Source organism: Mizuhopecten yessoensis, unplaced genomic scaffold (assembly GCF_002113885.1).
Source record: "Mizuhopecten yessoensis strain PY_sf001 unplaced genomic scaffold, ASM211388v2 scaffold2497, whole genome shotgun sequence".
NCBI lineage: Eukaryota > Metazoa > Mollusca > Bivalvia > Pectinida > Pectinidae > Mizuhopecten > Mizuhopecten yessoensis.
In genome coordinates, this window is record NW_018404575.1 from 35,591 (window position 1) to 46,339 (window position 10,749).

The 10,749-nt window shown below is 37.2% G+C and overlaps 2 protein-coding genes across 4 annotated transcripts; both read right to left on the reverse strand.

The window, feature by feature from the left end:
- Positions 1-655: 655 nt before the first annotated feature.
- Positions 656-4,990, reverse strand: LOC110446061 (tripartite motif-containing protein 2-like). 2 transcript variants are annotated; one of them, XM_021491020.1, is made up of 2 exons: positions 4,859-4,990; positions 656-3,607 (listed from the first exon to the last, which is right to left on the reverse strand). In XM_021491020.1, exon 2 carries the CDS (start codon positions 3,576-3,578, stop codon positions 1,599-1,601), a length of 1,980 nt encoding a protein of 659 aa, XP_021346695.1. In that variant the 5' UTR covers positions 3,579-3,607; positions 4,859-4,990; the 3' UTR covers positions 656-1,598. The 2 variants fall into 2 exon arrangements, with proteins under 2 accessions (XP_021346695.1, XP_021346694.1); XM_021491019.1 differs by lacking the exon at positions 4,859-4,990 and adding an exon at positions 4,440-4,780.
- A 954-nt stretch (positions 4,991-5,944) lies between these two features.
- LOC110446062 (tripartite motif-containing protein 2-like) lies at positions 5,945-10,749 on the reverse strand. 2 transcript variants are annotated; one of them, XM_021491022.1, is made up of 2 exons: positions 10,591-10,749; positions 5,945-8,893 (listed from the first exon to the last, which is right to left on the reverse strand). In XM_021491022.1, exon 2 carries the CDS (start codon positions 8,862-8,864, stop codon positions 6,885-6,887), a length of 1,980 nt encoding a protein of 659 aa, XP_021346697.1. In that variant the 5' UTR covers positions 8,865-8,893; positions 10,591-10,749; the 3' UTR covers positions 5,945-6,884. The 2 variants fall into 2 exon arrangements, with proteins under 2 accessions (XP_021346697.1, XP_021346696.1); XM_021491021.1 differs by lacking the exon at positions 10,591-10,749 and adding an exon at positions 10,168-10,305.

Consider the following 10,749-nt stretch of genomic DNA (forward strand, 5'->3'; position numbering starts at 1 on the left):
ACACCATGCCCTATGGCCTAATATCATCGTATATCCAAACAAAATCGTGTATGTGTATCTCAACTGTATGCACACCTACACTACAAAGCAATAAATATCTGTGTTTTCTCAACCGGTAAGACACTTTGTATACATACTTCGTTTTTAGTAACCATGGATCTTAAATTATGTCGGCGTTTTGCTTGTAAACGCTTCAGTGATATAACTATGCATTAGTGGGAAAATATCGCGATGCCCGATTGTGAGTTTAATACAATTGTTGTTCTATTTTCTGACGTTCTTATGCTAATTAGTCCAATTGTAATTACCTAAATTGTGAATATTTACATGCTAAAAATAGCACACCCGCCGATTCACATCATGCGTAACGTAGCTTGTAGCACCCACTACACCCGCTGTTACCTGAGGAAATCTATATTTTTATCATGTCATATGATAGTGTCGATATAATCAAGCACTACTCTAAATATAATCCAGTAAAGCGATGTCTTAAGGTAAATGACAAATTGACTTTGCAATATTTATTTCATTTTTTATAATTGTTAATAGGGTGTATATCTCAATTGTTATGGTAACTTTACCAGGATTGTTATAATTATTTTATATTTAACAAGTGTTGTATCATTAGATGAAGAAAAAGAAAGAAAACAAATCAATGATTACTCATTTTCTCTATTTGTGTATATCTGTTATTCTTCGCGATATAAAGTTTACATGCATCAATATGAGACTGTCAAGACAAATCCAATTACCGTTTGGACGTAATTGCTAAATGTTTGTTCCTGGTGCCTGTGGCACACAATTCACTTTAATATTAGACATGTTAAACTGATAGTCTAAAGACATGTCGTCAGAGACTAACATTTCATGCTCAGGGTTCATTTGTATCCACTTCTAATTGATAATTGACATGCATCTATTTCATTACTAGATAATTGACAGCTAGTCATTGTAAAAAAATACGTTTATTTCCAGTTGTTTAAGTGTCTGTATATTCAATAAATCAGATTAATATTGTAATATAATTATTGAATATAAGGAAAAGGGTGACAATTTAGAATAACAGCGACATTTTGTCTAGGTTCTTTAATTTTAAATTGAAACTGATGATTCCTGGCATATCTATGAAGACATACATTGTACTACATTGGTTGGATTATTTTCAGCGTATGTATCTTTGAGCATTGCTTGTTTTCTATCATAAGGATGAACAAAAAAATATTGTCAAATTTAACTAACACGCAAAGTGTTCACTGTATACTATTTAAACTAGTTATATATACGAAAATAATTGTCTTCGTCTTTACCTGTAAAGTTTGTGATAACCACCACATCACCCCTATCTCATATTTAAAGAAAACGAATGCAATTTAAACATTTGTTAATTCAATCTGTTTTGTTGTAAAACTATAGGTTTACTACAGTCACACTAACACATTGCTGATAGGTAAAGACACTGATTCCTCCAGCGTTTACACCAGCACTTACATGTTTGAAGTAAAGTTTGTATAGATGTATGCACGGTGTTTATTCTATCGTCAAGATATAAGCATACATTTCAAGTGTCCAGCACACATCTACTTTTCTTTGTATTTCATTTAGCACAGTTGAAAGACACGGATATAGTTGCTCTCGTTTGTAGTACTGTTATTAGTGACCACAAATGTATTACCACGAACAGCTATTGCACATGGCTTGACCATTCCATCTGATGACGTCAGCAGTTCCCTGACGTGTGTCCCGTCCATAGAGATCTGAACGACGTTGTGGGAATCAAACCCACACACGTAGATGTTACCCTCCATGTCCACGTCTATTCCCATAGCTCCCTTCACGACTCCAACATTTAACACATCCGTACGACGTTTGTCAGCCGACAGTCTAGATACCGTGACGTCTCCCTGTGTGATGTTATTGACACTGACAAGTGTGTCTCTTCTTTTGATATCATGAGTGAGGGACCGGCATGTGTTGCTATATTTGTATACCAACCCGGCTGCTCCGTCCTGTCTCAAACTGTATACTTCTCCTCCACCCGTACCAACGACCAACTTCCCGTCTATATGTGCTATACCATAACAGTTTTTATCATTTAACACCTTGATTGTAGATGTCAGGGAGAGTTTTGAGGCCTTGACCTTTATGAGGTTAACACATCCAGGACTGCTGAGAGCAACCGCTACCGTGTTGTTGTTTACCAGACACATATCCCAGGGATTTCCCCGAACATTCAACTCGTCCAGGTACTGTCCTTTGTCTGTAAATAACTTCAACTTTTTGTTGTAGAAATCACTTACTATTATCTGTGCACTCGGTACATACACAACACCACGGACATAGCTATTCTGTTTATCTGACAGGGACTTGATGCTAAATTTTCCGATTTCTTTCACACGTCGTTCTGACATTGAATTTACTAAATCGCTATGGCTCTCAGGGATGCATCGTGGTTGTTTCCCGACGACGATCTTTCCCATCGCGTTACCACTAATGATATCATGTCTGGGAACAATTTGATGCTCGATGCTGACGGATGTGAATGATTTACTCAACTCAGTGACCAGGGTCCTACACGACTCCACTTCTGCCTGTCCTCTCTGATACAACACTATCATCTCAACGTTGTCGTTTTCATCTACGGCTTTAATGGACGATTTCAGGGTATTTTTCATTCCGTTCATCAGACGTTCGCACTGCCGTGATGATGCCTCCATGTCTCTTTTCTCATCTTTGAACAAGGTAATTAACTCGTCGGTGATGTCTTTCTGAAGCTTGTCTAGTCGTATGTCGACCTTTTGACGCAGGTCGGAGATGCTCTGCAGTGCGATTTCCTGTTTCTGTATCATGGTTTGGAGCTGTTCATCAAAGTCCTTCACTAATGAGCTCATACTCTCTGTTCCTTTCTTCAACGCCGCCTTCATGTCTTCTAGCTGCGATCCTGCTTTTACCTTCTGACAATATTCCGTCACCTTTGGTACTTTTACACAACTCCAATGGTCTTCGATCACGCATTCGTTGCAGCACAGAATTTGGTGATCCTCACAATACCGAACCATTTGTTCGCCGTGTTGATAACACCGAGGGGCAGACGTTTCTTTTTTTTGTCGTTTGCTGTGGTTTCCGGTGACATTAAGTATATCACAATCATTATGTATGATATCGTGAAGGTGAACCTTACAAGTGTCACAAAAGTTCTCGTCCATCGTCTTGCACCAAAAACTGGCTGGGTTGTTCATGTTACCTTTTGTCTGGCAGGGTTTGCAGTACAATGGTTCAGACGAACGTTCCTTTAGCTGGATAAGTTCGTTTATCACAGTATTAGTCGGAAAATGTTTTGCCCATTTATCCTTGGTTTCTGTCTGATTAACCGGATGGGTTATCCTCCTACAAACTGGACAAGAAAATGATGTTGCCGACGCCATCTGCCCGGACATCTCCTTGGTGATACAAGTTCCTAGACAATCCTGACAGAAGGAGTGAAGGCAGGGTAAGGACTTGGGTTGTTGAAGTCGCTCTAGGCAGATTGGACATTCCAGTAAGTGTAAGTCCAGTTCCGGAGGGAGACCGCCTTCAGCCATTGTACGGGTCAGAATGAGTCAACACAGACCTGAAATATAAAATGGCAGTAGTTATAATTTAATACCAATAAGAAAGACAGCTACAGAAGCCGATAAGTAACACGTGGACTATTATTTACGTGATTATGTAATAAATACCGATGCAATTTAGTCATCATTAATATTGTCCAAGTAATTTAATTTAGGTTAAGTTATGTTTCCCTCTTTCATCTCATAGTTAATTCTGATTTTAAAAAACTATCTATGGAAGACATTGTGTCTAATATGATATATGGTGCGCAAAGGCTAGCGTTTCTATAGTACAAGTGGTACCATTTGTTTTAGTTTTTGAAAGCTTCCAGTCGGTTTTTGATAAATAATTGTAATGTTGAATACATTAGTCTGTATTATAATCACCTCAAATTTAAACAAATATGTTGAAACCTATGTCCTGAAATGACCTTAAGTGTTGATAGGACATTTTACCCTGAACAACCAACCATTGTTGAGAACTGATACTATACTAGGGTTGAAGTCCTTAAACGTAGCAGGGGAGGTAACTCTTATTTATTCATGTCGCCAAAATACTGCATACATGGATGCACATGAGAGCTTTCGTTTGATACGCATATAATAATATGCGTACGTTCCTACATTCGTACGTTCTTACATGTAACGATATTTACTAGCTATTTGCTAACAGTACAAACAATATATGCTAAAAAATAATTAATAAGTGTCGGTATGTATATGTCTAACACAGCAAAAGTGTGTCTGCATTGTAGTACAGGTAAAATTGTATTATACACAGATAACATAGATTGTTTGTAAAATAAACACCACAGGCTAGGGTACAATATCACATTTGTCCATTACACTCACCCAGTGAACAATTATTTACACGGAAGACACAAACTCCTCTCCCAACAGCAACCGTGTTTTTTGTCACACCTCGAATCCGTCTCTCACCTAACGTGGGGTACATGTCTTATCCGTAATTCATCTATTTTTAAATCATGCCTATAAATACTAAAACAGGTTTCAACCGGATGTGTTGCTCAGGAACATTCAATAATCTTGAGCAAAATAAGAAAAAGTAGAAGACGATAGATATATGTATTTCATATCCATAGACCAGTTCCTACTTGATTACAATGGCCCAGCAAGTCGAGACATGTTCAGGCGTGTGTTGGGCATTATCGTCAGCCATATTGAAAACCTATCTATTACGCATGTACTCAATCTATGTCTGTGCATAAAATTAATGATACAAAACATGTATTATATCAAATAAAGGTTACCTTGTTCAAGCAAAATGTCTGCGGAATTAATCCATGACACATGTAGTTTTAAACCCACTAAATTTACCATAGAACATGTATATAATCTATTATAGGTCATGACAGTATATTTACACATGTGTGCATACGGTACTGTATGCACACACCAGTAAAGACCTACCAGCCCCTTCAGCTTGAACAGTTACATAATTAGACGCCAGTGTTGTTTTGGAACTTTCTTTAAAAACAATGGGGTGAGGGGGGAGACGAAAAGACAATAAACTTAATTGTATGCGACCTGTCTGGACTTGTCCTTTCATGTTCAAACATTATGTATGTCCGACATAATTGTGTTATCGATATCTCATTATTCTTACTGTATGATCCATATTTGATATCAATTCACCACTAAGTGAAGAAATATTATAATTTAAATATTCTTATCATAATAGCACCATGCCCTATGGTCTAAAATCGTATATGTGTATCTCAATTGTATGCACACCTACACTACGAAGCAATAAATACCTGTGTGCTTTCAACCGGTAAGACACTGTGTATACATGCTTCGTTTTTATTAGCCATGTATCATAAATTCTGTCGGAGTTTTGCTTGTAATTGCATCAGTGATATCACTATGCATTTGTGTGAAAATGTTATGATGCCCGATTGTAAGTTTGATACAATGGTTGTTCTATTTTCTTGAGTTCTTGTGATAATTAGTGCTCTTGTAATAAACTAAAATATGAATTTTGACATGCTAAAAATAACACCAACGCCAATTCACAGCATGCGTAACATATCCCCTAGCACCCAGGACACCCGCTGTCACCTTGTATCATTGTGAAATTACTGTATTTTTATCAGGTCATCTGATAGTGTATATCTAATCAAGCACTACTCTAAATATAATTCAGTAATGCGATGCTCTTTAGGTAAATGATCAGTTGATTTGCAATATTTGTTTATTTTTCATAATTGTCATTAGGGTGCATATTTCAATTATTATGGTAACTTTATCGGGATTGTTATAATTGTTTTATATTTAACAAGTGTTGTATCATGAGATGAAGAAAAAGAAATAAAACAAATCAATGATTACTCCTTTTCTGTGATTGTGTATATCTGCTATTCTTCACGAAATAAAGATAACATGAATCAATATGGGATTGTAAAAAGTCAAATAAAAATGAGCCGTCTGGCCGTAATTGCTGACTGTTTGTTCCTGGTGCCTGTGGTACATAATTCACATTGATATTAGACATGTAAAACTGATAGTCTAAAGACATGTCGTCAGAGACTAACATTTAATGTTCAGGGTTCATTCCTATCCACTACTTATTGACAATTGACATATATCGATTACATCACTAGATAATTGACAGTTAGTAATTGCAAAAAATACGTTAATTCCCATTTGTTTAGGTGTTTGTATAGTTTATAGATCAGATGAATATTGTTACATAATTATTGAATATGATAAAAAGATGACACTCTAGAATAATAGCGACAGTGTGTATATGTTCTTTTATTTTAGTTGAAACTGATGATTCCTAGCGTATCTGTGAAGACATACTACATTGGTTAGATTATTTTCAGTGTATGCATCTTAGAGCATTTTTTTTTTTTTTTTTTTCGATCATAAGGATAAACAAAAAGTGTGAAAATTGACTAACAAACCAAGTGTTCACTGTATACCATTTACACGAGTTATACATACGGATTTACTTGTCTTCGTCTCTACCTGTATAGTTCGTGACAACCAGCACATCACACCTATCTCATATTTATGATATGGATACAAGAAAACGAATGTAATTTAAACATTTGGTTATTTAATGTGTTTCGTTGTAAAGCTATAGATTTACTACACTCACACTAAAACATTGCTGATAGGTAGAGAAACTGATTCCTCCAGCGTTTATACCAGCACTTATATGTTTAAAGTAAAGTTTGTATAGATATATGCACGGTGTTTATTCTATCGTCAAGATATAAGCATACATTTCAAGTGTCCAGCACACATCTACTTTTCTTTGTATTTCATTTAGCACAGTTGAAAGACACGGATATAGTTGCTCTCGTTTGTAGTACTGTTATTAGTGACCACAAATGTGTTACCACGAACAGCTATTGCACATGGCTTGACCATTCCATCTGATGACGTCAGCAGTTCCCTGACGTGTGTCCCGTCCATAGAGATCTGAACGACGTTGTGGGAATCAAACCCACACACGTAGATGTTACCCTCCATGTCCACGTCTATCCCCATAGCTCCTTTCACGACTCCAACATGTAACACATCCGTACGACGTGTGTCAAACGACAGTCTAGATACCGCGACGTTTCCCTGTGTGATGTTATTGACACTGACAAGTGTGTCTCTTCTTTTGATATCATGAGTGAGGGACCGGCATGTGTTGCTATATTTGTATACCAACCCGGCTGCTCCGTCCTGTCTCAAACTGTATACTTCTCCTCCACCCGTACCAACGACCAACTTCCCGTCTTTATGTGCTATACCATAACAGTTTTTATCATTTAACACCTTGATGGTAGAAGTCAGGGAGAGTTTTGAGGCCTTGACTTCTATGAGGTTAACACATCCAGGACTGCTGAGAGCAACCGCTACCGTGTTGTTGTTTACCAGACACATATCCCAGGGATTTCCCCGAACATTCAACTCGTCCAGGTACTGTCCTTTGTCTGTAAATAACTTCAACTTTTTGTTGTAGAAATCACTTACTATTATCTGTGCACTCGGCACATACACAACACCACGGGCATAGCTATTCTGTTTATCTGACAGGGACTTGGTGCTAAATTTTCCGATTTCTTTCACTCGTCGTTCTGACATGGATTTTACTAAATCGCTATGGCTCTCAGGGATGCATCGTGGTTGTTTTCCGACGACGATCTTTCCCATCGCTTTACCCCTAATGATATCATGTCTGGGAACAATTTGATGTTCGATGCTGACGGATGTGAATGATTTACTCAACTCAGGGACCAGGGTCCTACACGACTCCACTTCTGCCTGTCCTCTCTGATACAACACTATCATCTCAATGTTGTCGTTTTCCTCTACGGATTTAATGGACGATTTCAGGGTATTTTTCATTCCATTCATCAGACGTTCGCACTGCCGTGATGATGCCTCCATGTCTCTTTTCTCTTTTTTGAACAATGTAATCAACTCGTCGGTGATGTCCTTCTGGAGTTTGTCAAGTTGTTTATCGACCTTTTCACGCAGGTCTGAGATGCTCTGAAGTGCGATTTCCTGGTTCTGTATCATGATTTGGAGCTGTTCATCAAAGTCCTTCACTAATGAGCTCATACTCTCTGTTCCTTTCTTCAATGCCGCCTGCATGTCTTCTAGCTGCGATCCTGCTTTTACCTTCTGACAATATGCCGTCACCTTTGGTACTTTTACACAACTCCTATGGTCTTCGATCACGCATTCGTTGCAGCACAGAATTTGGTGATCCTCACAATACCGAACCATTTGTTCGCCGTGTTGATAACACCGAGGGGCAGACGTTTCTTTTTTTTGTCGTTTGCTGTGGTTTCCGGTGACATTAAGTATATCACAATCATTATGTATGATATCGTGAAGGTGAACCTTACACGTGTCACAAAAGTTCTCGTTCATCGTCTTGCACCAAAAACTGGCTGGGTTGTTCAGGTTACCTTTTGTCTGGCAGGGTTTGCAGTACAATGGTTCAGACGAACGTTCCTTTAGCTGGAGAAGTTCGTTTATCACAGTATTAGTCGGAAAATGTTTTGCCCATTTATCCTTGGTTTCTGTCTGATTAACCGGATGGGTCATCCTTCTACAAACTGGACAAGAAAATGATGTTGCCGACGCCATCTGCCCGGACATCTCCTTGGTGATACAAGTTCCTAGGCAATCCTGACAGAAGGAGTGGAGGCAGGGTAAGGACTTGGGTTGTTGAAGTCGCTCAAGGCAGATTGGACATTCCAGTAGCTGTAAGTCAAGTTCCGCAGGGAGACCGCCTTCAGCCATTTTGAGGATCAGAAAGCGTCAGCACAAATCTAAAATAGAAAATGACTGTGATTATAATTCAATACCAATAAGATAGGCAACTTTAGAGAAACAGAGGCCAATTCATAACACATGGAATAGTATATACATGATTTGTTAATCAATTCCGATGCAATTTAATCAGACTGAAATATTGTCCTCATAGGTTTATTGAGGTTTAGTCATTTATATGTTGCCTAATGGCTAGTGTTTCTATAAAACAAATGGTACAACTTTAAGATTTTGACAAATAATTTCAGTTTTATCTTTATGAAGCCTTATCACATAGTAGTGTTTCCCGTATGACCGATATACAGCACATTTTCCATTTTTTGTAGTGTATAATTCATTTAGCGGTATTGTTTATATTTCATATCGATCACCTATAATAATTTAATTTTACCTATCTCCACCATAATATTTGTTTTGGTATATATCGTATATACCTAAAAAGAAAAACAACTGATGACGGAACTACTTTTTACACTTCAGAATGCAAAATTAAAACGCAGCTGTTTTTTTTTTAGCGCAATTGTATAGTTGACGTAAAAAATAAATAAATCTTTAACTGTGCATTTACAACGTGTTTGTTTACTTTTTTAAACTAAATCCGGTTCGCGGATTTATGCAAAGTGCACATTTTTTTTTCGGTATATACCGTATATACAAAAAAAAATTATTGGTCATTCCTTAAATAACATCGTGTTTGAGTATTTAGGTCTGTGTAAAAGCGTACCGTTTCATTTTCATTAAATAGTGATAACATCATTTAATCAAAGCCATACATTTGTTATCTTACACATAATTTTGTGTCTAATCACTTCAAATTTAAACAAACATTTTGAGAACTTTGTCCTGAAATGACCCTAGGTGTTGATAGGATATTGAACCCTGTACAACCAATCATTAACTTTTTGAGAACCGATACTATGTTAGTTAACTGTTTAAGTCATTTTGACGTAACAGAGGGGGAGTGTGTGTGTGTGTGGGGGCGGGGGGGGGATAACTCTTCTATTTCCTAGTCGCCAACAACCTATGTATACATGGATGTACATGAGAGTTTTCGTTTGATACTCGTATATACATACGTACTAAAATGTTACCATATTTACTAGCTTTTTGCTATCAATATAAACAGTTCATGTTACAAATGTTTCCAACATGTTAAAGGTGTGTCTGCATTGCAGTACAGGTAAACGTGTATAATAAACAGATTATCATAGATTGTTTGTAAAATAAACATCACATGCTAAGGTACAATATCGCATTTGTCCATAACACTCACCCAGGGAACAACTATTTACACGGAAGACACAAAGTCCTCTCCCACCAGCAACCGGGTATTTGCTCACACCTCGATTCCGTCTCTCACCTAACGTGCGGTACATGTCTTATCCGTAATTGATCTATTTTTAAATCATGCCTATCAATACTAAAACAGGTTACAACCGGATGTGTTGCTCTGGAACATTCTATAATCTTGAGCAAAATAAAAAAGGCCTAGAAGACGATAAATATATGTATTAAACATTCAAAAACCAGTTCCAACTTGATTACAACGGCCCGGCAAGTCGAGACATGTTCAGACGTGTGTTGGACATTTTCGTCAGCCATATTGAAAACCTACCTACTAAACATGTACTCAATATACCATTGACAGGCATAACATTAATGATACACAACATATATTATATAAAATAAAGGTTACCTTATTCAAGTAAAATGTCTGCGGTATTAATCCATGACATATGCAGTTTTAAACCCACTTAATTTACCTTAGAACATGTATATAATCGAATATAGTTCATGACAGTATATATACACATGTGTTAATGTGTTTACTGAAGCGATAATAAGGTACCCGATG